Below are 27,786 nucleotides of genomic sequence, written 5' to 3' on the forward strand. Positions count from 1 at the left end.
GAGATAACATTTTTGTCAGTATTAGTTCCTTTTAATATAAATTTGAACAATGGAGAGTACCAAAATTGAGGGACAACAAGAAACTGTTATGTACTCGGTTTGTACTCATGTGAATTTAAATAACAAATTATGCTACTAATTTACTATTTTAATATTAGCAACTTCAACCATGGACTACGGTGGGTGTTCTACCATGTATGGAACAAATTATTGGTCCACCGATTCCGGTTAGAGTTGGAGAATTTCATAAAACTCCAAAACCACATCCATGGCGTCCTACTTTAGGATATGAAATCGTAGAAACATCTCCGCTGTAACATTCTTATTAAAATCCATTCAATCGCTTGTATCTTATTGTTAGTTTATCTTAAAAAATTATTTATCCTTTTGTGATTATTTCAGACCTGCACAACCTATGACAAATTTACTTGCTAATACCTGTTATATGCCAAAAGGAATGAGTACGGAACCGTTACGATTTCCTAATCTGGTAACTGGTTTCGATAGAAATCCTGCACACGCCGCACGAGCTGCACTTTTTACAAGATATGGTCCATACGAATGGGTGGAGAATCAGCTAAAACTTTATAATGAATCTGATAGCAACAGAAATTTCTCTGAAAATTTAAGAGCGGATACTGTTCGAATGATGCGGTAAAGTGATTACGATATTTTGTTATATATATTTTTTTGTTACAGTACATTACAAATAATAATTAATCTAATTTTAGAGAGGCCGATGAGAAAGTACAGAACGGCCAAACTGAAAGCGGTCGTAAATTGGGAGAAAGAATTACGGATACTACTTTTTGGAGGAATGAAGTGGCTTCAGAACTGGAAAGATTAATAATAGAAAATACAAGAATGCAAGAGTGCCGTCGAAACTTACAAACAACGATACAAAGTTTAGAGGGTCAACTGCACATAGCGCAGGAATGTTTATATTATCGTGAAGCTAGGACAGGTTTATAATATTTATCTCCATAAATTAATAAATCTCACCAATGTTCATAAAATATCTTATGTCCTTTAAAATACAGGTTCTGATTTGGTGCATGACCAAGCTGAGCACGTTCTTTTAAAAGAGGTTGAGGTAGTCAGAAATTGTCAAAATAAGTTAGAACACTTTACGGACAAATGTGTTAATCAGGTAAGTACAAAATCATAATTTCATACTAATCATTGCAATCTCTTGCTTTATACTCAGCTTACAAACAGTAGAGCAGTACAAAATCAGTTAGAAATTGATATAAAAAATAAAGAAACTGCACTTGGAATTGATGTTACTTGTCACCAAATGAATAATTTCAGTCGTGGATTAAAATATTACGGTGGTATTGAAAAATATGATCCAAGGTAAGTTCATATTAAACTGTGATTTACGATCGTAATTTATGTCGTATATCTTAAGTGTTACAGAAGCCGAATCATGGGCTGAAGCTTCCAATAATGTAGTAAAAAAATCACAAAAAGAACGGGAGAAATCTAATCAATTACGAAGCGATATAGAAGTCGCGATAGATGCAGTTGGTCATGAGATGTGGGAAGCATGGGGAAATACAAATAATGCATTAGCCAGGAGAGCTGCAGAAATGCTTGAAGCAAAAGAAAAATTACAAATACATTTACATAAAGTAATTAAAAATATCTTGATCTTTAAACTTTTGTTGTATAATTGATGTATGTAACTACAGATCCAACAAGAAATTTTTGCAATTGAAAAAAATCTACAATTAATGCAAAAAGCCATCACAGATAAAAGTTCTGCTCTTAAAATCGCACACACTCGATTAGAAAGCAGAATACATCGACCAGCTACAGAATTATGTAAAGATCATGCTCAACTTAGGTATAGTCAAGAAATTTATGTAAAATTTAATGATAGTAATCGTAAACATCTTTAAATTTTCAAACAAATTTTCACTTACGTAGGATGATTGAGGAAGTAGAAACAATAAATACAATGATACATGATATGAATTTAAAATTACAAAGATTTGAAGCACAACATCAACAACTTTTACGCACTAGATCTAATTTAGAAAGTGATTTAAAATCCAAAGTTGATTCATTATTTATTGATAGGGAAAAGTGTATGGGCATGCGAAGAAGTTATCCGATTGCATCAGTTATAAAGTTTTGAATTATATATGCAACACGTTTCTAACTGTAAATATATAAAAAACGATGTCATTTATTTGTTCTGTTTATTATTTTTTATAATATCATACATAAAAAACTTATTTTATCGTTCGACTGTTTTGTAAAAGTGTAATAAAAATAGCTTTTTACTCTTTTAAGTATGTCTCTGTTTTTAACAATAACAAAAAAGTTATTAACACTGAATTTAATAGTACGTAAGATTACTTTATTAACGAAATAAATCTAATATGTTTAATATATTGTAATATCACATTAGCCATTCTGCTATTGTATTCTTACATACAGTTAATGACCCAAATCTAAACTTTCTGTATTTCTGCTATGAATTTTAGAACTATTCATGCAGAGCAATAAATATTTAATCTACATATTTTAATGTATAAAGAGATTAACACGTTTGCTGTCAGTATCATATATGTATGTGTTAATTTAGATATAATCTTAATGTGTGAGATAAATATTAGGTTGTCCGAAAAGTTTCTTTCGTTTTATAAAGAAATAATAGACGCACAATGTTTTCTGTTTTATATTAGTTTATTGAATTATTCACAAACATAATAGAAATAGAACGAAATGGATCATACCTAATTCAATAAAATAATATAAAACAGAAATTGTTACTCATCTATTATCACCTTATGAAACGAAAGAAACTTTTCGGACAACCTAATAGATATATTATATTTAGCATGCTTGGATGAAAAAAATCGCAATTATTGACCAGTGATGGATGTTTTGTTCTAATGCACTATAGTAACAAACGTGTTAGGTGATACTTCTTATTTGTAAACCACTATTTACAAAGTTTTTCATATCAAGTTATTCGTTGATGTAAAAAAGTAGTACATTATAGAAATTCATTCAAAATCATCTTTTTTTTTTTCATTTATATTTTTAGTCCATCTGAAAGCTGCTATTTTATCATAGATTTTCATTACAGCTGAGTCTGTATCATATTGATCTTTCAGGTAGAAAATTTTAACATTCTCTTGTGGATAACATTCTAAAATATTCCATTTTTCAAATAATTTTAGGGCATTCTTTATTGAATCAATAGATAAACATTCACCTATATCAAAATAAAATTAATGATACATTACTTTATAATGCAATATATGTACATATATTTATATATTATAAAAATATAGTTATTTGCCATTACTTACTGTATTTTATTATGCCATGATCTATATTTGTCTTTATGTCATTTAAAATTTTTTGAATTAAATCTTTCTCGCTTAGCGATTGACCTACTAAATCTTTAAGAGACAAAATGGTAAAAGTATAAACATCTACTAAAGGTTGTAACATTATGTGAAGATATTCCACATGTTTTGCATATTCCGATAGTAAGTTTAACTAGAAGAAACGATTAAATTAGATCACAATTCCGTTATTAGAAAATATGTCTAAATTAAAGAATAACTTACTTTGTACCGAATACTTTTAGATCTATTCTTATTACGATATTCTTCATCTGAACTATCATCAAAATTTTTTGCGAATCTTTTACTCCATAGTTCCTCTTCTAAATAAGATTCCTATCAAATAATTTATATGAGTAACCTATTAGTAATAATGATTAATAATAATAAACCTATTAGAATAACTTTATGTTAAGTATACACTACCTCTTGTAAAATAATAATCTCTTTATGTGAGAGATTTACCACAGTGTCTATAATGACGCGTTCTAATTCCTCACATGGCTTGCAGAAAATAAATTCGTATTTAAAAATATCACAAAGTTTAAGTGATTTTTCTACCAAAAGATCTTGAGACACTATAATATTGTTTTGATCAAAACCTATAGGATCATTGATTTGTGACTGTAATTCAGCATACAAAGCTGTTACTGCAAATGTAGTAAACAAATTATTAAATTGAATAAATTAATATAATTTACGAAACAATATGTTCTCTTACCCACTATGCTATCCATAGCAAAACATGTTACCACTGTATTACTATAATAAGATAGTTCGATTACATTTGGTAGAAACGACATAGGACGGATTACGGTAACGAAATTTGATTGAGTTAACTGACTATCAGCTGTTTCTATAATTTCGTGATTTTTTAGTTTTACTAAATCTGGACCTAAGATGTCTAACTAAAAGAATGAGTCAACATATATTCTTTTATCATAATAAAATATTTATAACATAATTATCTTACTAACAGCATGTTTTATGATATCAATATTTTGTCCACAAAATGCAATGTTTTTAGTACGACTTTCTAACTGGTGTCTTATGAAATCAAATGCTTCAACTAATTCATCCAAGGTACAACCATCTCGAAATATATATAGAAGGATGAACGCAACAACGTTAGTCGACATTATTGGCATTGCATTACTACAATCTAAAAAATATTGTACATTAATATTGAACAAAGAAACAAATTAATGCTTTTAGAGGTGTTTTGTCCTTACTATATACAACGTGCCGTGCAAGACTGTCAACTAGTTGACGGTATTCTTCTGCAACTACATCTGTACCATACAGCGATGAGCTAGATACTGTCGACCTTAAAGGCTTTTCAGCAGGAGATATTTTTACTCCATTCAATTTTGATTGATTTTGGAAAGACTTTAACATTTCCTTTTCAGAAAGCAATAAAATTATGAAATTTAGTGATAAATGTCATCCATGACATTAAAAAGAATTTAAATAACTTACCTTGAGTGAAAAGGGTTGACAAATATCAATTTTCATAATTCCATAATTTGTTAATAAAGTAGAAAACATGGCTTTCATTGTAGATATAAATGTTTCTTTCTTCTTTGGTTGACCTAGATGCTCTTGAACAAAATTTCCATCAATAAGACGTTCATAATTTGGTACAACAGGTACTATCATTGCATCTTCAATAATTCCCTCCATGTATGCATCAAGAATGACACTCAAAATGCCACCTTTTGGCATGCATGGTTTACCAGTTCTTGTACGTGTACCTTCTAAAAAGAATTCTATAATATGACCCTCTTTTAATTTTTGCAGTATGTATGTTTGAAGAATGGCACGATAAAGAATATCTTTGCGGCCTATGACAGGATCAATTCGACGTTTTATAAAGAATGCGCCCAAACCTTGCAAAAGCTTCCTGTTTGACACATAAAATTTCGATAATAATAACATGGTATTGTAATAAGATACTCTATATATATTTATAACATACCCAAAAAATGGCATTTTTAGATTATCCCCAGCTGCAATTAATGGACATTTAATACCATACATTACATGAAGGAAGGTAATTATAGAATAATCCATATGACTACGATGTAAAGGAAGTAATATCACAGGAAGACCAGTCTCATTTGCTTTTTTTAACATTTCTATTTGAGATGGTAATATTATAACAGACTGCATAAAACATGGTAACAGTATATAAGTAATCCATGATGTAATTCTAATGAAAAGATTGTTTGGTTTGCTTTCCATTTGTGCTAGTATGGTCTTGGCTCTCTCTTTTGCTTTTTCCAGGGCAACTGTTTCACTACAACCCTCATCCTTAATTATTTCAGAAGCAACCAACTTTGTTGCTTCTTTTAAATTATCACTTTCTAGGATCTATAAAAGAGAAAAGTTATGTACAAAATCGACAAAGAATTAAATTTTTACTTCAATAAATGTAATTATTTTAAGATTTATATCTTACTGATTCCCTTGAATAATCGTGTTCTTTAAAAGAACAAACGCGTATCGCACGAGGTAATATTCTATGGAATAGCGATTGATGTGACTCCATTAATAGGACATTTGTACCAAAAGGCGCATATTGCTTACTAGCAATATTTACTAATGAATTCTGTAAGAAATAAAATTAAATGAAAAAAATATATTTAGTAAAAGCTTATACTCTAATTATTTACGGATATGCTTTAATTGTATGCATTTTATATATTACATTTCTTCAATATTCATGTTGCCACCACAATAATAGTTGCTTAATTAATAATTTAATAAACATTGTTTTTAATTATTACGCATTTGTGAAATTTATTTAACAGTGATAATCATTTATATATTAGCGATTACATTTGAACTTCGTTGATGTTTAGTACATAGATATCAAAATAATAAAATGATTAATTTAACTGTGAGGAAGATCAATTTTTATCATCAGAGATACATATGTGGCCTTCATTAATAACAACCATTATTCGATAAATGTATCGTATAATATCGCAATTCACTTTATATGACTTCTTTTATCTAATTATATTAAAGAGAAACCAGAAACCAGTAGAGATAAAGAGAAAGAGAGAAACCAGTATCGCTACGTGCAATATTTTCATATTTATATTAAACGGTATGCAAAAATCATGTGGTATGTGCAACAATATGCAATAACTAAATTACGCATCGAAACTTTTGCATGGTGGATAATATATCAATATCAATAAACTTGTTATATAACTACATTAGTTATGTAAGTAATTAGTTTTATAGTTTCACGTCTGTTTGCACAATATTTAATATTTAAAATATACTACTAGAAGATTTTATTCAAGATCACATAAAGATATAGATATTTTTTGTAGCCACAGATAATACTCTTCTTTTAGTACTATCAAATTCAGGGTGAAATATATTGATTATCAAAAATATTACGAATTTTCTGAACAACACTATATATAAATCAAGCTATTATCACCACTGAAAAATACTTACTACAAATGGTTCTAGATAATGATCTAAAATCTATACTAAATAAAAAGATGGTTACGCGACCATCTTATGACAAAGTTATAGCACATTAAAGATACACTAGATATAAGCGGTACGTCGAATATCTTTGTTAAAGAACGAACAACAAAATCATTTTATTTTTCATTTACATCAACGTTAAAGAATATGTAATATATGCAGAACCTACTCTAGATGATGGAGTGCAACTGTTGCAGCAATAGTGTAGAAATAAAGAGCTTTCTGTGACAGTAGGGATTAATGGTTCAGTCTCTTTGATTTGAAATAAAGAACTTTCCCGAACTTTTCTTGCTTGTTCCTTATCTTGTAACTTTTTTTTATGCATTTGTTGACCAGTTCGCCGAAGTTCTAAACCATGTGAATATTCGATTAAAATTCTTTCTTAATCAGTTTTCTACCTTTGATAAAAATTCATGTATTTTACATCCTTTATGCATTGAATGAAAGTCTTACCCTTTATCGAAAATCGAACTGTATTCAATTCTGGGTTTCGCTTTATCTCCGTTCTGCGATTCCATTTTGCATACACTTCTTGCAAACGTGTTGAAACTATATCGATCATACTGGAAGCCCTGTTAGTACAGATACTATTTAAAAATATTATCTTTATGAAGTGCAAAGAAATTTTCTTCCATAGAATTTATTATATTTTACTGCATGGTAATTAAAGGTCGCAGTATAATTTTTTGTAGAATCTATATTAAAACAAGTAAATTCTATGGAAAATAGTATAACGTAGAACATAGCTCGAAACTTTGGAAAAGAGATTGATCAAACATCAGTCAACATTATGGTTTCAATCAAAATAATTCAATGTAAACTTGTGTAAATATTACTGAATGAAATCATAATAGAAATGTAATTCATAATGTTGGTAATCACGAACATAATTTCAGGATTGTTGGTTTTTAATGCAATCATTCACTATTTACGCTCCATCTCCGACGCTTTTAACGGGTCGATGCAGTCGAGTGAAATTGCAACTAACGGATGAGATTTCCTTTTTTACAAACGTGTCGCCTTAAGTTCAATACCAGTACATTCATACATGATTCAGAGATAGATAAATAAAAATATATTGATAATAAAAGAATTTCTCAGCTTATCACAAAACAGATAATTACAAACGTCAGTAATAATTAGATTAACAATAATTAATACTAACAAATAAAGTTTCTCAATAATACGTAAAAAATAACAAAACAAAAACGACGACCAAAGCAGCTAAGTGAAGTTAAGAAATTACAGCCGTTTATTCATCTTTCAGCTTATTATAATCACCATTCAGCTTATTAATGTATTATTCATTCATAATTTTTGGTATAATGGTTTTATTTCTTTAAATACGTTTACAAGAAATAAAAAAATACATCCATATGTATATGAACATACATTCTTTAAAAAAAATGTTTTAAGCTTTAATTTGTACAGTAACTGGAAGTGAAACAAACTGATGATAAAACCAGTCCAGTTACAAATTATAAATGTATATATTTAGAAATAGGTGACTTAATCAATTACGAACCAACGTTAGGTTGGCGCAAAATTTTACTTGCAATTTTCTTTTTACATTGTCGAATTATGTTTATTAAAATCGTAACTAAAAAAAGGAATTCCAAGGATTCGCTTAATATTTCCTTTCATTTGGATTCTACAATTTTATGAAATTTAAAGAAACGAAACTATTTATAACATTATGATAAACTATTGAGCGGTCTTTAATGGATTAAGAAATTTTGACGCAGATAAGGGAACAGCATCACAATGCTGATGTCACATCGGTTATCGCCTCTTGATATGATAATTTACGATCTTACCATTTCATCATCAAGAACTTACATTCAATCGGAAAAAATTCAAAGACCCTCTTCATAATTACATATAAAGGGTAAGCCATCTAAATTGTATCACCTACATGTTTGGCTTATTTGTTGCAATAGGAAAAATTTTCTCAAGACGAAATTTCATTTCATCTCAAGACACATGTGTAAGGGTAATATTTTTCATAAAATATTTGTTTCTGAGAATAATTAAAGATCCACAGGACACCCGGGCACCAATATTGACATATTGTTATCCAAAGATAAGCATTGGCTGTTATTTAAAATAGATACGATAGCAGAAGATACGTTTCTCATACAATTCATTGACAATTCCTAAGGCTGTAGATGCTCAAAATGATGGCCCTTACAATACATAGTTGGAATCTTTGAACCTCGGCTAACGGATGCAGGTTCATTTTAACCCAACGGTATTCGTTGCCCTGTTTTTTGTTTTAATCAATTCTTCATGCACATTTTCTATTTCCTGTGATTTTATGGATGTACATGCAGCTACAATTCTCTGCTTGATATTCTCCGGCGTTGTTGGTTTGCTATGATATGCTGTATATTTTAGTTTATTCTATAGATAAAAATTTAACGAAAAAAGGTCAAACAGCCAACGGTCTCACAATCTTCTGTATAATCACTGTCCTTATACATATCCAATAATGTGCTGAATAGTCATCATGTTGATACTACATACATAGATAGCAACATTCGAGCAAGATTGCAGTATATCATATATTTTCTAATACATCATCCATCCACCTCAGCATTCCTTATACAAAGGTATTAACCTAATTACATCGATAATTTATTAGTCTAGCAGATACTTTAATTCTAACATGTCTGTAATGTCGTACGAAAGGCAAGGAAAGATGCGAAGAAATACCCTTATCTTTACGTTTTAACGTATGAAAGACAAAGGCAACATTCTTCATACGACAAATTAAAACCAAAATATCTGCAGACTAATAGTTTTTCGACATAAATAGATTAATACCTTCTTACAGAGAATTCCAAGATGTATGGCTAATGTATTACAAAATATATGATTCCATTTAACAAAATAAAGTTGACCTTAAAATCCCTGCACTACTCTAATCTGTAAGAAATAATTTCAACCAGAAGATGTCATCTTTCGAATCAAGCAACTTTTGTCAAAACATTTTTTTAATAACCAATCCCTTATGAGATATTCTTTCTAGTCTCTAGAATAATTTTCAGAAAAGGAAAAAAATTGCGATACTCGTTTCTGTTCTGAAAGTATGAATAAATATCTAACAAATGGCAAAACTATACAATCCGACCGAATAATATGTAAAATTCTTTCATAAGGAGCTTTGTTTCCGAGAAAAAATGATTTGGAAATTTGTCATACGCAAATTGATACATTTTATTCTACATTTTCGAGTTATTTTCACACGTGGAACGAGCTGCTGTCGATTATTTAGTCCTGTCCAGTCCGGAATAAGCCATGTTCAAGAATACTTGATAAATCTTCAAACTTAATTTTATCAAAAACTAAGCTGAAACACACATTGTGCTCGTTTTTACATGTTATTCGGTCTGACTCTGTAAGCGCAATAAGTATCCGTACAGTTATCGCTTTATAGGATAAAATATACATTGTAGATGTTTTAAAAAATAATCTGCATTAAAGCGCAGAAAAAATGGCTCTGAACAACAATTTCATCATGATGTAAGATAACGATCCAAAGCATAATGTTATTAATACGCGAGCGTGAATCTTATATAATGTTCGGAAACTATTAAAAGTAGCTTCACAGTCTCCAAATACAAATATTATAGAAAATGTATGGGACCACCTGACAGAAAAGAATCGGAATCGTCGTATTTCATCAAGAAATTATTGAAAGGGAACTCTTTTAGAAGAATAGAAAAATTTTTCAAGTAGACAACTCATCAATTTGATAAATTCGATTCCACAACGGTTTCAAACCATAATAAAATCGAAAGAAAGCTCCATTAGGTATTAATATAATTAAACCTAGTGATTTCCTCTCCAGGATATTGGTTGTCTTATTAGTTTTTCCTATTAAACCGTGACTGTACGAATACTTATTACACATATATTTTTAGATATCCATCATTTCATCGCATCCTCTAGGTATTTGTTAATATTTTCCCAAAGGATATAGATATCCCATATTTTTTTTTTATGAAAATTATTTTCTGAATTTATAAGAACATATTTCTTATTTGTTTAAATTTTGTTAGTAAACGATCTATAATATTTTCGTTTAAATTAATTATTGTACAAACACTTTTTACACTGACTGTATTTGCAATTTTCACAGTTATATGTATCGTCTGAGATAATATAACCTTGTCCTGAGAAGATTTTTCATACAGCAATAGATAAGGCAGATATTCAAGTCCATTTAGCTAGTCCACTCTGTATAAAAATGGTCTTGAATAAAACAAATCTAAAGTAACAAAGCTAAATAAATCATAACGTGCAACGCAACGCAGAACTTATTGTCTAGAAGGTTGAATATTATAAGCTTACGAAACAATCAAATCTATACCACTCGAGAAAAGAGATACTTGCCATATGATCTAAACTGCACCTATAGCCACACATGAACGTATCATATGTCAGTTATATAAATAAATATTGAACGTTATGTTTCACGTTTAATATAAGCAATTTTATTATTTTGAATATTACGAGCACTATTACAAGAATAGTGCATAGGTTTTCAGAATAAATAATTAATTCTATGTTGATAATGGACTATATTATCGAATAGTAATTCAACAATGGCACAGTTTTGACCACTTTTCCCCGGTAATGTCGCACATTGGTCAGCGAGTTTCGCATTATATTGTAAATATTATATCGATAGATGTATATAAGAAGATCCAGTAATAATAATTCGGTTAGGTTATTTCAATTTCTTTTTACTATAATTGTCAAAGTCCATGATGATAAGACAGAAGATTCGGAAACATACAGATTAATAAATCATTAATTCATCACGAACTACGCACAAATGATTACGCGTTTTATCTTTTCTGTACTTTTTAATTTGCCTCGTGTAATTTACTAATGAAATTTCAAATAAACGGCATATATACGTATTTCGCAACTGTGCTTTTGAATTAAAAATATTAGGAGGAAAAGATGGGAGATAAATCATACTAAAAATCTAAAAAATAACTCAGAGTATCTTCACAAAAATACGTATTTGCGGAATTGTACGACTTTTACATTATCCATACTGTTTTAATATGATCGCGAAAATTTGATTAAGTAATTAGATTACATATATTACATGTCGTTATTAGATTATATATTTTTATGCATTTATAGAAAATTTGAAAGTGAAGAAATGGATGTAAGTAATATACAAAAATATATAAAACACTTAAATACTCTTTATGATTTTCAATAGACATTAAAATTTTATCTTTTTAATTATATTACTGAGAAATACAAGCACATGATTGATTGAATTATACAACGCGTACTACTGTAACGATAATTTACTTTTGTTACTCTTTCTTCGTAATGAAATTTTAAACAACTTTGCACATCCATCATGGTTCACTATATTATTGTTAATATGCCGAATTCTGCAATTTATTCAATGATCATTCTATGATAAAATAATTCTAAACATATTTCTACTAAGATGTCAATCAAAGTTTCAAGATTAACGATAAAATTAATTAGATTTAGTAGATTATTATATTTATTAGATTTAGTCGATTTTATTTAGTCGATAGATCTATTTTTTTTATATCGTTAAACTTTGCGGTTTGCAAGAACAAACACGGAAGAAAATAATTTGCAGGATGAAACAGTTCCGTAGCGTGCATGTCAGTAACGAAGAAAATATACGTTACCCAAAGTTGAAGAAATAGAAGAGGACTCCGAAGAAAAGGAAAATTTCAATAAGACCACCCATTTTCCGTGTGAAGGGAGACCGCGTGGCTCTTTTCCTCACCGAACGAAGACTTCAAAACAATGCTAGAATTCTCGTTTAGATCGTTCCTAAAAGCGTAAATGATCAACTGCTCGTTTTCATGCTTTTAATCACCATTTATCTACTTCGCTTGATCACGAATGTTAATGTCGTGCAAACTTTGATCCAACACGTCAATTACTGTGAGAGAAAATTCACAGATCACTTCATCGAGATCCATAAATTCGATTAATTCGATGATTATTATTTTGGCGCCGTTTGTGCTTGTTGCGCTTTGTCACAATTTGTCGATTAGAATTTTTGTCAAACCTTATTATAATAAAAAGCGATGTATATGGAAAAGCTGCACTCTTGCCGCGGCAAACGCCGATTTTCTACTGCAACACGTTAAGTAACCACGGGCAATATACGACGCTGACGACGGTTCAATGACTCGCTTAGTTAATGATGTAGTACGTCGGGATGTTCAATGTGTTATAACAACAGGAATATGTTTTTAAGACCAAATTTAAACATCCAGTATTGCATAAACTTCTAGATTATCCGGAGCGTTTACCTTTTTTGCAAACGACTTCAAACGGTATACGTGTTTGAAGGCAACATGGCAATCATTCATTTGATTTTCTTTTCTTTTTTCTTTCTTCTTTCGTACTTGAAAATGCAAATTCTATATTGTACTAAAATAATAATTTAATAGTTTTCTTTCGAATTTTTCGCTTGCGATCGCGATCCACTGAAGTAACAGTAGCTTATAACTGCCTGCTTAAGATTCCTGATGTTCCAGAACTATATTAGGATAATTAAACTGACCGGTGAGCGAAAGAGAAATGATAATACCTGAAACGAACATCACGCAATGAAATTTTAACATCGATTACGATCTATAATATCTGTTTCCTCGAATTTATGAGAACGGCAAAGAATAATACAATGAGCTGCGAAAATATTTAGATACATACAGAAAACTTTTATGAATATGTTATACATGCCATACGAAGCATTTTAAAATTTCATTAACGCCGTAGCGAGACATACTATCGTGATTATATTGGCAAATTTGAAACAACGTTGAAAATGTACACAAAAGCTACAAGATATTCTGTACAACTGACCATCCACTACGTCAATAAGCTTCAATATTTAGAGATATGGAACATCTTCGACACTAATTATGCACTTAGATCGACTATTCATGTCATTACGTACATATGTATATTAATTTTTTGCTAAATACATACTTGTTCATAACAAATATCTTGTAATTTCTATTTCAGTTTTACTTTTACTTTGGTATAATCATGATGATCTGAAATTTGAAAATATTTTATATAATACATAAAATATACGTAAAAATTTCCTATGACAAGTATCCAAATACTTTTCTGAGCCACTGCAAATGAACAAACAGACACTTATAAGGACATATGTCGTATTTTATGAGATGTAATCAACCTCATCTTCATCAATCGACATCTTCGTGTATATTTTTTCTTTTTGTAATTAAGATTCGAGTTAAAAGTGGAAAATTAACTCGTTAATGCGTGTAGGAAGAGATACCTTAATTCCAATGACGTTGACTTCGTCAATTTTAATCGAAACAATTCGAATTTTACGAAGAGGAGTATAATTCCACTTGTTGTGAAAAAACGTAATGACGAAGATCGTATTAATTATCTCTTATGAAATCAGATAAATGTTCATGTACAGAAAAATATTACAAAGAAAACAATGAAAATATATATCCACTTCCAGTTTAATCACTGGATTATCAACATAGTTACTGCAAAGGTCGAAACATAATTACATACATATACAGAACAAACACAGAATAATCAGTTTGACAGTACCGATTTTCTTTTTGCCATAAAACATGGTTGTTGATTAATGTTAATTTAGAAATGATAAGATTAAAGTTTGAAAATATTACATAACGCCTATTATAATCCTTCATAAAATTGCAGACATAGTATACGATAGCCAGGGCATCTGTGGCGTTACTCTACAGCAGCCAATAGCATCTTCGCGGTAATTTTACTATTCAAATTACGACATTATTAAAATGTCGTTTACAAACCCGTCACTCGAGCTTTCTTTATTACGTAAATAAAACATATACCAAAATCACTTGGGATGACTCCATGCACACTGATTTATTATAATCACATATTAATTCGGTGAAAAATTTTGGAAATTTAACAATTACATGTTTTAAATGCTGATGTAATTTATAAAAAAAAGACATCTGATATTGTTTTATATGTATTCGGTACGTTTACACGATGCACTATATGACAAACAGCATCTTGAGCTGCAAAATCGGTGTGACCTGAGGCCCGGTTAGTTCCATGCAACTCATAAATTAATCCTATTGAAAGCCATTAACGTTTAGTGTTGGATTTTATTGTACATCAATTTGTAAGAGTGCATTAAGATTCTCTGTCTGTATATTCAGGGAGTTTCATTGGTAGTTCAAGTCCTTACGAAAGAATGATTTCATGCGTGACTTATTGTTACACACTTTCTTTTTTGTAATGCGCGCTACTTTCACAAGATGGAAATAGCACATGAAAGGAATGACAGTTTTTATCAACATTTAATTATAAGCATTGTCTCCTTTCCTATGTATTATTTTTGTGCTTTTTCGTGTTCTTTTTTTTCTTTTATTGTGTATTATGGTTATAGTTAAGGTATTTTTAATTATTTAATAACATATTATTAAGTATGCGTACATGTGCGCACGCGTGCTTACCTGTATGTGTTTATATATAATTATGTAATTTAATATATAATAATAATTATGTAATATATTGCTAAATATTACTTGTTGTAAATCTTTTTTTATATATGTATAAAGTTGTATGAAGGCTAACATACATACATATATGAATGTATAACCTGGTATAACCATATATGATTTATAGATGGAGCGAAAAATTGTTAACTTTATTTTACGATTATAATAATAATTACAATAAATTATTAAAAAATTCAGAGTTCATTCGGTAGTCTACTTCACCTAATCTTTACAACGACCTTAATAGAATTTACAAAACATAAGCTTAATTTGTTAAATACGTTGAGTTTAATTGATAACTATAAAAATCATAACTTACCCGGTATCGATATATAAAGAAAGTTTTTATACTAACACAGAATATTACAGTAATTACTTAATATACTAAAGTACAATATGCACGATATCGCACGCCATTACGCTATGACACATTTGTATACATATTAACCTATTTTTTGAACTATATGTATGTGATAAAATCATTGTATATAAAAATATAATGTTAGATATTTAAAGGTTCACTACTATAATAAAAACATAATTTGCATTATTAATTTGTATTAAAATTTCTTTAATAAAATATTTGAATTATGAACGCTCCATGTTCCTAACATGCTTTGTAACCACATGTATATTTGATGTTGAAGATCGTAAATGTATCGTAATAAAATAGATCGTAAAAGTTACATAAAGACAAAGTCATTTATTTAAAATTAATTTAATATCTATCATATAGAAAAGATTATTATTTCTAATGCAAAATATATATATATATATATATATATATATATATATCGTTTTGCATTAGAAATATAAATATATATATATATACACATGCAATTGTGTTAAAAGGAATATGGTGCGTGCGCGTGCGTAATGTGTATAATACAACACGTGTAACTTAAGAGGTTATCTTAGAATATCTTACAGGAATGATTTTTTGGTTGTAAGGAAACAATAATTGTTTAATTAGTTTGACAAATACTTTCATTTGAAGTAGCCTAAAGTAATCAAAACTACAGCGAAATGGTGGTAAGTAAATATAGTTTTAATTAATCTGGAACTAATAAAATTGTTAAATTATGAACATGTATATGTCATATAGTATCATCTCTTTTAAATACAATAAAAAATATTTCTTTAATTATGTAATTCTTCTATTACTTTTAATTATCAATATATGTATTTTTTAAATTCTTAATCAAATAGAAAAAACTAAAGATCAGTGCAGTTAAAAGAAGTAATCAAAAAAGAACCAAACTTACACGGCAAGGAAAACTTAAAACAAAGAGGCATAAACCAAGGAATGAACATATTAAAAAAAAAGTAATTCCACATGCAGAAACTGTGGAAGAAGAAGAAAGTGATCAGGGTGAAGACCTCATGGACATGGTCGAAGAAGATGATTTAAACTTTTTAGGAGAAGCCATTTCTAACAAATCATATAATTTGTTGAAACAAATACATCTAAATGAGTATGAATATTGTAATAGGTAATGAATATATTTTAATTCAAAATAATTTAAATGATATTCATACTTTTTAGAACAGGTGATGATAAAATAAAAAATAATAAGAAGGAAAAGAAAAGAACATTAGAGGATAGATATGAAAATAGTATGTCAAAAATAGTTGGGATAGAGGGTACGAAAAAGGTTCGTATGTTACTTCCTATAAAAACTCAAAATGGAATTATAGAGAAAAGGATAATTCAAGAAACTCATGCAGAAGATAATGAAAACATGTCTCATGAAGAACATAATATAGAGAAAAGTAACATGGAAATAAAATTCAATTTTCATGTAAGATTTCATTGAAATTTATGAAACACTATCATAAAAAACCTTTTTTTCATGTATTAATTGATTTTTTAGAATGAAGATAAAGATAAGAAACCTGTGTCTATGATAGAACTTTTAGCATTTCGTGAAGAAGTATTAAGATCTAAACGTTTAAAAATTGGATTATTATCTAGCAGTCTTCTGGAAACACCAGAAACTAAATGTGATAATTTTAAAATACTATTAGAATTAATGGAAGAAACCAATCCAGAAGTATATATTACCGTGAGAAAATTGGCAACTATTTCTTTGTTAGAAATTTTCAAAGATTTGTTGCCATCTTATCAAATTCTTCAAATTCAACAAGAAGGTGTAAGATGTATGTACCTATAATAATATGTAAATATCATGATTATTGTAGAAATTATAGGCTTTTTACTTTCTTTTTAGTAAAGAAAGAAACACTTGCATTACAAAATTATGAAGCTACATTATTAAGGTATTATAAGCATTATCTACAAAAGTTAGAAAAAATGACTAATATATTAAGAAGAAAAAAGGGAGATACACGACAAATAAAAGAACAAGAAATTGAACTAGGAAAAGTTGCATTAACATGCATGTGTGATCTTCTAACAACTCATCCCTACTTTAACTATTCTATTAATATAGCAAATTTTCTTATACCATTGTTAGATAATAAACATGAACCTATAAGGCAGGAAGTCTTAAAATGCATTTCCCAAGTATTCAAGGAAGACAAACGTGCTGAATTATCTTTAAAAGTAAGAGATTTAAGTGATTGTATTTCATTTAACCTGTATTCTAGGAATATAATGTTTATTAATAAATATTTCAGATAGTACGCAAATTAAACCAATACATAAAATTAAAAGCTCATTCCGTTCATTCTGAGGTTCTATCAGTACTTTTATCACTTCGTATAAAAGATATAAATTTAGATAAAGAAAAAGAAGAAGAGACTAAACAAAGAAAGCTTATGTCTCATAAACAAAGAATTCTTGCCTTAAGTAAGCGTGAAAGGAAGAAAAATAAGAAGCTTGAAGAAGTAGAGAAAGAATTACTTGAAACTAAAGCAGAAGAGAATAAGCAGACTAAACAAAAATTGCTCACTGAAATAACAAGTGTAGTATTTACAATTTATTTTAGAATTTTAAAACAAGCTCCAAATAGTAAGATTTTATCTATTTGCTTGGAAGGATTAGCAAAGTATGACAGATTTTTACTAAATTTAATTATATATAAAATTATATGATATCTGATAACATCCAATTACAGATTTGCACAATGCATAAACTTAGATTTTTATCAAGATTTAGTAACTGCCATAGATAAACTAATGGAAGAGGGTAATTTAAATTTGAAAGATCAATTACATTGTATTCAGTGTGTATTTACAATATTATCAGGACAAGGTTCAGCATTGAATCTTGATCCTTACAGGTTTGTATTGAAAAAGAATAAATATCGTAAATAAAAAAAACTAAAATTAAATTTATAATCACATGTTATATTTATACAGGTTTTATGCACATTTATACAAAAATTTACTAAATATTCATTGCGGTAAAACTCATATAGAAATGGAAGTTCTTATAAAGATTTTAGTTCAAGCTCTAATTCATCGAAGAAAAAGAATTACACAAAGGCGTTTTGTAGCATTTATCAAAAGAATAGCTATTCTAGCCTTGCAATTGCAACATAATTCAGTACTTGGCATTCTCGGTATTATAAAGCAAAGTATGCAACTTGGAAAAATGCTAGATATTTTGTTGGATACTGATAGTACGACTGGAGATGGTTTCTATCAAGCAGAGCTAGAGGAACCTGAGTATTGCAATGCACACTGTTCAGCATTATGGGAACTTACAGCTTTACAGGTACATATTCACATATTAAGTTATATGATCTTAATATACATAATTATTATTAAACATACTTTTATCTTTCGTTACTAGCGACATTATCACAGTACTGTACAAAAGATGGCAAAAAACGTAGCTTGGAATGTACCACCAATAGGTGAAGGCAGTTTATCTTCAGAAATTGCTAAGCTGTAGGTTTCAATTTTTGTAATATTTAATACAATCATACTTCTATATTGGTGATTTACTGCTATCCGATGAGCTTCATTGTAGAATATCTTGCAATGCACATTTTTTCATTGCTCGCAAGCAATAAATGAGCTATGCTAGAATATATTTCTTTATTTGTTCCAGTTCTCCAGAAGAACTTTATACTGAATTTGATCCTACTGGTGTCGTATTTAAACCAGCAGTACCAGTTCCAAAAAATACAAATACTAAGAGAATAATAACAACTCATCATCTTATAAATAGTGAATTCAAAGAATATATTAATACTATATATAATACTGAATTATTTGCAGATGGATACATAGATTTTTATAAAGCTTGTAATAGTTAATACTGTATGTAGCACGAACTATAGAATGGATTGTAAGAATAAAACGAAATTTAATATAAAACATTAAACACTGTACGTATTTTCTAAATAGTAACAATTATTTCTTATAACCATTTTGTTACTTTAAATAACATATTAGATTTGCAACGCCGCGTATCTTAACTATTAAACAGCTATTATTCTCAAATGAAATGATTAGAAAACGAAATGTTAGGGTAATTACGATTTTTAACCAGAAAATGGATATCTGTATCTACAATATTTATCATTTGTTTTGCATTTACAATGCCAAAAAGATTGTTTTTTAGTACAGGTATACATCTTCTGTTGAGATGAAACATTTTATATTTGTAAATTTATTACATCATCGATTGCAGTACATTCTGAATTATCTTCTTTTGTTACATTTAATTTAGCTTCAGTCAAACTTTCTTTTGCCTTGTCACTTGTCTGTAATGATAAGTCAACTCTTTGCAAAGGTACATGTTTACGTTCTATAATATTCATTTTTATAGCATCTTCTATTTCTAATGCCTCATCTACTATATTATCTTCATTATTTGCCGTTTGCTTTATCGCGATTTGTGCATATCGATGCTCATTTTTATCGAAATTTAGCAACTTAGATGCATTAATTTTGTCAACTGTCTTTGTTACAATGACTTGTTCATTTTTATCATTTTGATGTACTGATTGAGAATTTCTCTTTGCAAGAATTATCTTGGTGTATTTAACAGTGGGTTGATTTGAACGAGTTTGTATTGGAATTGTAGTTTTAGTTTTAGACAAAGTGGAAGTTTGAGGGTTTGTCTGTAGTATCACATGATTTAAATTTTGTACAGCTACATTAGGACATAGAACAGCTTGAGTACAAGGTGTTACAAATTTATTACTTTGCTGTAACTTATCTTGCTTGTTACTTATGAGAACAACTTTGGTATTACTGTTCAATTTAGGTATAGTCTTTTCATGAATATCTACAGCCATTGTCTGAGATAAAGATGAACTTTTCTCAATAGAGTTTAAATTATCATCATCTTTTGCAAAAATTATTGGTATATCTAATATATTTCCCAATTCATCGTCAATCTCGTTTACAAGAGAATTCTTCTGTACTGTTTGCGACTTATGAATTCTTTGTAAATTAGATGCGTTGACTGTTATCTTTGGCATAGATTTGGTCGATTTTTGAGTAACTTTTAGTTTATTAGACAGTGGTAAAATAGTTCCTGAATTATGATTGTTTAATGGTACTATTACGGATGAACAACTGGGTTTAGTACTAAGGGAACTTTCAACCATGATTATATTCCCACATACTGCATTATGAGAGATATCGTTGTTATTACAAGTTGTTACTTGTCGAGGTATTTGTGACATCTTGAATGTGTCCAAGGAATGAGTAGAACTGAGCATCAAATGTGAAGAGCTACTGGTTGTTGCCATGTCGTCCATCACTATAAAACACATATACATGTTTGAACAATTTTCTGAGATATAAATAAATTCAAATAATATTCATTGCATTGTTATGAACATGAACATCATGTAAAAATAAGCATCTTTTTTTCTACATGAGTTATGTAAATATATCTTTAAAACTGGTTATAATTATAACAAAAACCATGCATAAATCTATTATATGTGATAAAAAAATTTGGTTTTTAAATTTCACTTTATCTATGTTGTTAAAAATAACATAGGTAATTGATTAAGTAATTACATAATAAAAATTATAATAATTTATGTACTTTAAACCAAAAAGATTTTCAGACTATATTAATAATATTTAAATAATATTTTGTTTGACAATGTAAAAGATGTGATAAAAAAACATTAGATGATAAATGTAAGAAACAAAAGTTATAATATCTTTAATTTAATTCCAAATTGCTTGGACACAGTTAATATCAAACAGGATTGGGGCAAGGAAACAAATAAATTCAAATCACATGGAAAAATATTTATTTAACACAAAATAAAAGATAGTAGTGATATATTTACAAGATATTATTTTAGATGCTTCTAAATATAAACTTATATTAATTGTAAAATAATATAAATACATGCTACATTTGGACACATGTTACATCACATGCTAAACAAATACATACATTTACTGGTGACTTAGTCTAATGACTTTTATATATAACAAAAATAATATATAAAGAATATTTTGTATATATACAATTGCAAAAGAGAATACAAACAAGCTAGAAATAAGAAAAAAGTTTTATAGCTAGAAAACATAAAATCTATTAAGTTTACTAGACTATTTTAATTATTCTACAATAAAAAACATAATTAAAATTAAGTTTAAAATCCATTATTATTGATCTACACAATCTCAAAAATATAAATAAAATGAATTTTTTACTTAGTGGATATATTTTCTATAAGAAACTTATTTTATCATATTAATGATATTCATGCACAATACATTTTGTTTTTGCATGTATAAATATGATCCACATGGTTCCATACCAAGATGCATGTATATTTTGAAATCAAAATAGTAAATCATAAAAATATGCTAAATACTAAGAAATTTATTTTGTTACTTAGCATGTTATGCTTTGTTATTGTATTTATGTGTAATATCCTAATCTTTTTCGATCGTGTTTATCTTGAGATTTTAACAATCCAATATTGTTTCCACTTTTCACGTTTTTATGTATGAATATATTAAATATATTTCAATTTCAACAGCTGTATAATTTTTATATACATATTTATATACAAATATATTATATACAAATTGTGTTACAAAATTTGGAAAGTAGAATTAAGGCTTGTTCTAAGTTTAAAAAGTTATTTTACAAAATACGAGATTTCTACTATTCAGAATAACTTCCCGAAATAATAATAATTTGGATCAACTTAATAATTTCCTTTTTATTGATGATGTACCTTTCGTTCGTAAAAATCATATACATTCGATCAAGAAGTAGAAAATGATTATGGTGTAGGTAAATTATTTAATAGCTGATTAGATAATAATATTCTACCTTTTGGTATTATCGATGTGGTTGATGCTGTATTAGTTGCCACAGAATTGTTTGGTGTTAGTAAAATGCTGGAAGCTGCCGATATACGCGCAGACGATGAGCTAGTAGTGAGTGTAAGAGAAGTTTTACCATTTTGTAAAATATTTGATAAAGTTCCATTTGGTGTACCAATCGTAGGTTTATTGTGCATTGCTATAAAACAAGGGAAAATGTATATTATACAAAATATGTGAGAATAAAAAGAAATAAAAAGTAATTTTTCATGTAAAATGTACCTGCTGCAGTTGAAGTATTCACTCTAATCTGATTTCCTGATGATGTTAAAACGTTAACAAGTTTTGTATCTCCATTCTTGTCAGGAATATTGAGATGCCTATAATTGTTTGATATTACTTTAGAAAAGCCTTTACCTGATGATACAATGGCTTTCATTTTTGGCATGTTCTGTAACTGTACATTCGTTGATACAATTTTAGGCACTTTAGTTGACGCAATCGAAGATTTAGGAATATTTTTTATTGTCGTAGATACACTTTGACCTGATGATGCTGGAGCTAAACGTATTGGTCCAATTGGTGCTAAACTTGCCAATGAGCCAATGTTTAATGTTATACCACCATTATCTGAACCCGAGTTTGGCTAAAAAATGCATATATTATTAGATGCTTCCTCTTTAATAAAAATTAAGGTTGTAACTTACTTGTCCGGAAAGTCTAGATGTTATCAAGTGTTCCACAAAATGACTTTTCTGGTTACTAACAACTCGAGGTTTCCGTTTCACACTCTGCACATGATTTGTATGTATTCCACTCACTGCAATTATATTCTGTTGAGTACTAAATGTTCCTACTCGGGAAATCGTAGCTGATTGTGTATTTTGTCCAATAGATAATACTGAAGAGATTGGTGTATTTGGTCGAGACTTTTTTATTGTAGGAGAATTTGGTTCACTTTCAACAGAACTACTTGTTGAATTTCTTCGCTTCCGTGATTCTTTTCTGTTATTTTTATTTTCATAATTTGACAATGATGTTGATCTCAATGGTAGTGGATGTGGTTGCAAAAGAATAGTTCCTACAAAATCTCCAATTTCATCCAAGATACATCTATCTACCATGTTTTGTGTAATACCCTCTGATATCTTTTTAGCAGTAGAAATTCTTAAATGGTCATCAGCAGTTCCAACCACTACCAAACTTGTTTCAACCATCATCCTTTCTCTGAGATCCTCTATATCATCAGGTCTTACAAGTGTAGCATTTTGTCCAATAACAAACATAACTGGGCATCGAATATCCATTAATGTATCATCAGGTGTACCCCTTTTTCCTTCAACTGTAAGAAATGAAAACCCAAGACAAATAACTGCAGTTACATGCTCCATTTGTGCTACCTATAAATATCAAAAGATAATGTGTGAATATCTCAAATCACATTAAAGTTTTCTAACTACTTCAAATTATACTGATGCGTTACACATCATGTGTATATATGTACATATAAATGCTATACCTGACATGCAAGAGCAGCACCAGTATTAAATCCAACAAGAATAATTGGTCTACCAGGACAATCGCTTCTAATATCTTGTATCTTAGTTCTAGTGGCTTGAAGTAATTGATCAATGCATACCATCATGGTCATTCTATTAGCTGCTAAACCTAAGTGTGTGTGAACTGTAACAACCATTCCTAAAGCTCCTAATTGTGAAATCCATTTATGTTGCCTTGTAGACATACTAGATCCCACTCCAGAAGGAACTATTATTAAGATTGGATTTCCTGGTAATTTTTTCTGCAATAACAATAATTATCTATAAATAAATATATATATGTAAAATATATTATAATAAAATATGCAATAAAATATACTTACAAGTCTATTACTATTTAAACTAGGAGTAATTGGATCCCATGTACGTTTAAGGAGTGATCCAAGTGTTTCCCATGTTATAGAACCTGTTTTTGCATTAATATTTGGTTGTATAGCAATCATTTTATCAATAAGTTGAGGAATTTTCAGTCTTAAAGATTGTAATATATCAAGATAAATCCCAAGATACTCTTGAGGAAGATGGTCAAACAATAAATTATGTAACCATTGTGCAAGTCTCCAATCCCACCCAACTGAAGCTAATGTTTCTCGAAACCTCCTTGCTGCTGTGTCAACTGATGTTCTTCGATAAATTGGTTCTATTGAACTGCTTACTTTAGCTAATCTTGTAAGTCTCTCTGAATTTAATATTTTAAGAACTTTGGTGAATATTCGATTTTGAACTGGTGTCCATAAAATTTTATCAAGCTTTTCTTCCCAATCTTCATTTTCATCAGGTCTAGCAAAATTTGCTAACCTTTGTAATTCATCCATTTGATGTCGAACTCTAGTAAAATCTATTGGTGGTACTAATGGCTCATTATTAATTTCTTCTATATTAATTTCTTCATCCTGAGTGACTTTTTCCCTAATATATGAAAAGTTGCAATGTAATTGTAATTGTTTTATGTTTAATAATTACATTTATAATTTACATTTATTTACATATATAATTTATTTTTATTACTTACGTTAATAAATTTTTCTTTGAGAAAAACAACTTTTTTATTGGCTTTACATAAACATTCTCTGGTTTCCAATTCCATGGGCGTGCATAACAATGATCTTTTGCAAGCACATTAATTTCAGTTTCATAGCACCCAGCAAGTTGATGTAAATATGTAGTTAATCTACTAGGATTATCATCAAATGTATCACTGATGGGACTTGGAATTCTAGAAGAGTTTATCGATGTGGATGGCATTGTTAATGTTGTAGTTAACATTACTTATACTCAATATATTTATAATTATAAATAATTCTTTCAACAAATAACACTGTAATCATTTACAGTTTTCCTCACATATCTTGAATCTGTATCACAGAAATTAATAAGATTATTATATAATTAACAAATATGAATTATTTATAAGAGTCGAAACTACTTAACATTTCACAAAACTATTTCTAACCCTTTGCGCTCGAGAGGCTACTCTCAGTCGCCACCGTGTTTTGTGTGGCAACTCCATTGGCAAGTGAGAGACAACAGTTCCCACTTATGCTAGATTTTAACATCTTCAATTGATGAAGCAGCAGTATTGGTTTGTAAATAGGTTCCTTAGTTCTTTATGGTCTTTGTTAGAAGGTGTAAAGTGTTACACTTTAAAATGGAAATAAAATATTTAATCCCAAATCCCTCTGTAACTATGGTTCTGACATCTCTGATGTTAGTTTGGATTTGACAATCATGGCAAAAGTATTATAGTTTAGAAGCCCCAAAAAAATGGCTTTTGTAAGTGAAATTAGCTCAAATGAAGATGAACTTGATTTTGAACTGTTGAATAATGAGATCAATTGTATTCAAGAGCCATATAAGCAAAATAGAGACAATGCAAGCTAAAATTCTCAGAACAATAGTAAACGCCCCATGGTATGTTAAAAACAAGGACATTCAGAAAGACTTAGGAATACCAATGGTCAAGGAGGAGATTAGCAGATGTGCAAGAAGGTACAGAGAAAGAATAACAACGCACCCGAACTGGCTGACAGTGGAAACGATCAACACATCAAGCATAGAAAGAAGACTAAAAAGGAAACACCCAACAGATCTCATAAAGGATATAACCTAACAAACACGAAGATGGTACCTCGCTGGGGGTAGCCACCCACATGATAATCAAACAGCCAAAAAATTCTACTCTATGTCCAAATTGGACAAATTGTGAATGTAAACAACTAAATAAAAAAAAAAGAATTGTATTTAAGAATGCATCTTGGTGAATGCTTTATAAATTATCAAACAAAAAAATACGGAAATTAATATTACAAAATCATATTTTAAAAGATGTAAGTATAGATTAATTATTAGAATATAATGTTTTTGTAAGTTAATTTGTATATAAAATCATTTTACGCTACCTGTAAGACGCGCATCACATATACGCTAAATAATCTAGAGTTGCTACTTCGCCCGATTGAAAAAGTCCTCGAACGCAAAGAGCTAATTTATAACAATATGAAAAAATTGCTAAATGATATATATAAAAATTAAACTTCTGAATGTAAAATTTATACATATATGTATAAATAATTGTTCCTATTACATAAATTATTTCTATGATGAAACTAGCCTTTAAACTATTCCAGGTTGTAATATCACAATAGTAATTATCTTGCAATGACATACAGCTCTACTCCAAACAACAAAAAGCGATGTATTGCGATTTAATGCAAGCTAATGGAAGAACACATGTAGAGCAAGGACATTGTAAATATATAGATAGATACATACAGATGTATATTACATCAATTTTAGAATAATTATTTTATCGATACAACATGTTATTATGTATTGATTTCCATGATATGTAATGTAACAAAATGCAAGAAATAAAAGAAATAAAATTTTAAGATTAAATGTAGGTAGGTAGATACATAGAATTCCAGTTTATGTAATACGTAATATTCAAAACAATGAATGTCCAGTAACATCTATGATGCGCTAACCAATCAATCTACAATTGTAAGGTTGAGCTAAATTTTTACGTTTTCTTAAAATTTCTTCGATAATTCCAAAAATAATTTTACAAACAGCCTATAGGAAAATAACATAGTTTACATGGAAAATATTTTGAAAAATTCAAGCATTCAATGTATAGTATAATATATTTTACAATAAAGTCCAATTTTCAAGAAACTTTCAATTTATAGCTACGTTACTATCATTACAAAATAAATGAATATACCATAATATACATAGTACATGTACTACACAGTACTACCGTGATATCAAATTGAGTGTTAGTATTCAAATCGAAATAGTGTAGTTAAAGTTTAATGTTTTATATATTGGGATTGAAATGTTATACAGCGTTAACATATAATTTAAAAAAATTAATTAATGTCTTAAATTATCTGTAAACGATCGATTAATATTTACTTTTTAGAAAGAAGTGTCTCAGCTTCAATCCAATGTTGAAGGAGGTTGGCGATGAAACTGAATTGCTCATATATTTCCAGTGGAATTTCTGTAATAATTAAAAACATACACTTTTTTAGATAA

At 28.9% G+C, this 27,786-nt stretch overlaps 4 protein-coding genes across 13 annotated transcripts; 2 read left to right on the forward strand and 2 right to left on the reverse strand.

The window, feature by feature from the left end:
* Nucleotides 1-161: 161 nt before the first annotated feature.
* LOC117164399 (tektin-3) lies at nucleotides 162-2,385 on the forward strand. Its single transcript, XM_033347417.2, has 8 exons — nucleotides 162-313; nucleotides 403-654; nucleotides 732-964; nucleotides 1,041-1,150; nucleotides 1,208-1,356; nucleotides 1,412-1,634; nucleotides 1,695-1,849; nucleotides 1,933-2,385. The coding sequence occupies exons 1-8, from the start codon at nucleotides 198-200 to the stop codon at nucleotides 2,141-2,143; spliced, it is 1,449 nt and encodes a 482-aa protein (XP_033203308.2). The 5' UTR covers nucleotides 162-197; the 3' UTR covers nucleotides 2,144-2,385.
* mino (glycerol-3-phosphate acyltransferase mino) lies at nucleotides 2,191-15,890 on the reverse strand. 4 transcript variants are annotated; one of them, XM_033347394.2, is made up of 13 exons: nucleotides 15,774-15,890; nucleotides 7,335-7,453; nucleotides 7,051-7,229; nucleotides 5,830-5,979; nucleotides 5,347-5,741; nucleotides 4,848-5,271; nucleotides 4,601-4,769; nucleotides 4,346-4,530; nucleotides 4,090-4,276; nucleotides 3,795-4,018; nucleotides 3,594-3,704; nucleotides 3,330-3,522; nucleotides 2,191-3,232 (listed from the first exon to the last, which is right to left on the reverse strand). In XM_033347394.2, the coding sequence occupies exons 2-13, from the start codon at nucleotides 7,441-7,443 to the stop codon at nucleotides 3,021-3,023; spliced, it is 2,538 nt and encodes an 845-aa protein (XP_033203285.2). In that variant the 5' UTR covers nucleotides 7,444-7,453; nucleotides 15,774-15,890; the 3' UTR covers nucleotides 2,191-3,020. The 4 variants fall into 4 exon arrangements, with proteins under 4 accessions (XP_033203285.2, XP_033203282.2, XP_076480686.1 ...); XM_033347391.2 differs by lacking the exon at nucleotides 15,774-15,890 and adding an exon at nucleotides 12,581-13,076; XM_076624571.1 differs by lacking the exon at nucleotides 15,774-15,890 and adding an exon at nucleotides 12,581-13,083 and having other exon boundaries at nucleotides 4,848-5,741.
* Nucleotides 15,891-16,290: 400 nt separating this feature from the next.
* Nucleotides 16,291-19,780, forward strand: Noc3 (Nucleolar complex protein 3). 2 transcript variants are annotated; one of them, XM_033347395.2, is made up of 10 exons: nucleotides 16,291-16,486; nucleotides 16,664-16,929; nucleotides 17,001-17,256; nucleotides 17,329-17,614; nucleotides 17,686-18,020; nucleotides 18,095-18,465; nucleotides 18,535-18,699; nucleotides 18,779-19,136; nucleotides 19,215-19,312; nucleotides 19,476-19,780. In XM_033347395.2, exons 1-10 carry the CDS (start codon nucleotides 16,481-16,483, stop codon nucleotides 19,681-19,683), a joined length of 2,349 nt encoding a protein of 782 aa, XP_033203286.1. In that variant the 5' UTR covers nucleotides 16,291-16,480; the 3' UTR covers nucleotides 19,684-19,780. The 2 variants fall into 2 exon arrangements, with proteins under 2 accessions (XP_033203286.1, XP_076480688.1); XM_076624573.1 differs by lacking the exon at nucleotides 16,291-16,486 and having other exon boundaries at nucleotides 16,793-16,929; nucleotides 17,006-17,256.
* On the reverse strand, nucleotides 18,746-27,751 carry Rcd1 (Reduction in Cnn dots 1). 6 transcript variants are annotated; one of them, XM_076624565.1, is made up of 10 exons: nucleotides 26,855-26,989; nucleotides 26,643-26,724; nucleotides 25,675-25,884; nucleotides 25,256-25,598; nucleotides 24,567-25,152; nucleotides 24,204-24,485; nucleotides 23,392-24,084; nucleotides 22,967-23,330; nucleotides 22,692-22,883; nucleotides 18,746-21,140 (listed from the first exon to the last, which is right to left on the reverse strand). In XM_076624565.1, the coding sequence occupies exons 4-10, from the start codon at nucleotides 25,507-25,509 to the stop codon at nucleotides 20,026-20,028; spliced, it is 3,486 nt and encodes a 1,161-aa protein (XP_076480680.1). In that variant the 5' UTR covers nucleotides 25,510-25,598; nucleotides 25,675-25,884; nucleotides 26,643-26,724; nucleotides 26,855-26,989; the 3' UTR covers nucleotides 18,746-20,025. The 6 variants fall into 6 exon arrangements, with proteins under 6 accessions (XP_076480680.1, XP_076480681.1, XP_033203275.1 ...); XM_076624566.1 differs by lacking the exons at nucleotides 26,643-26,724; nucleotides 26,855-26,989 and adding an exon at nucleotides 27,664-27,751; XM_033347384.2 differs by having other exon boundaries at nucleotides 26,643-26,994.
* Nucleotides 27,752-27,786: the final 35 nt, after the last annotated feature.

This window comes from Bombus vancouverensis, chromosome 15 (assembly GCF_051014615.1).
Source record: "Bombus vancouverensis nearcticus chromosome 15, iyBomVanc1_principal, whole genome shotgun sequence".
In the NCBI taxonomy this organism is placed as follows: domain Eukaryota; kingdom Metazoa; phylum Arthropoda; class Insecta; order Hymenoptera; family Apidae; genus Bombus; species Bombus vancouverensis.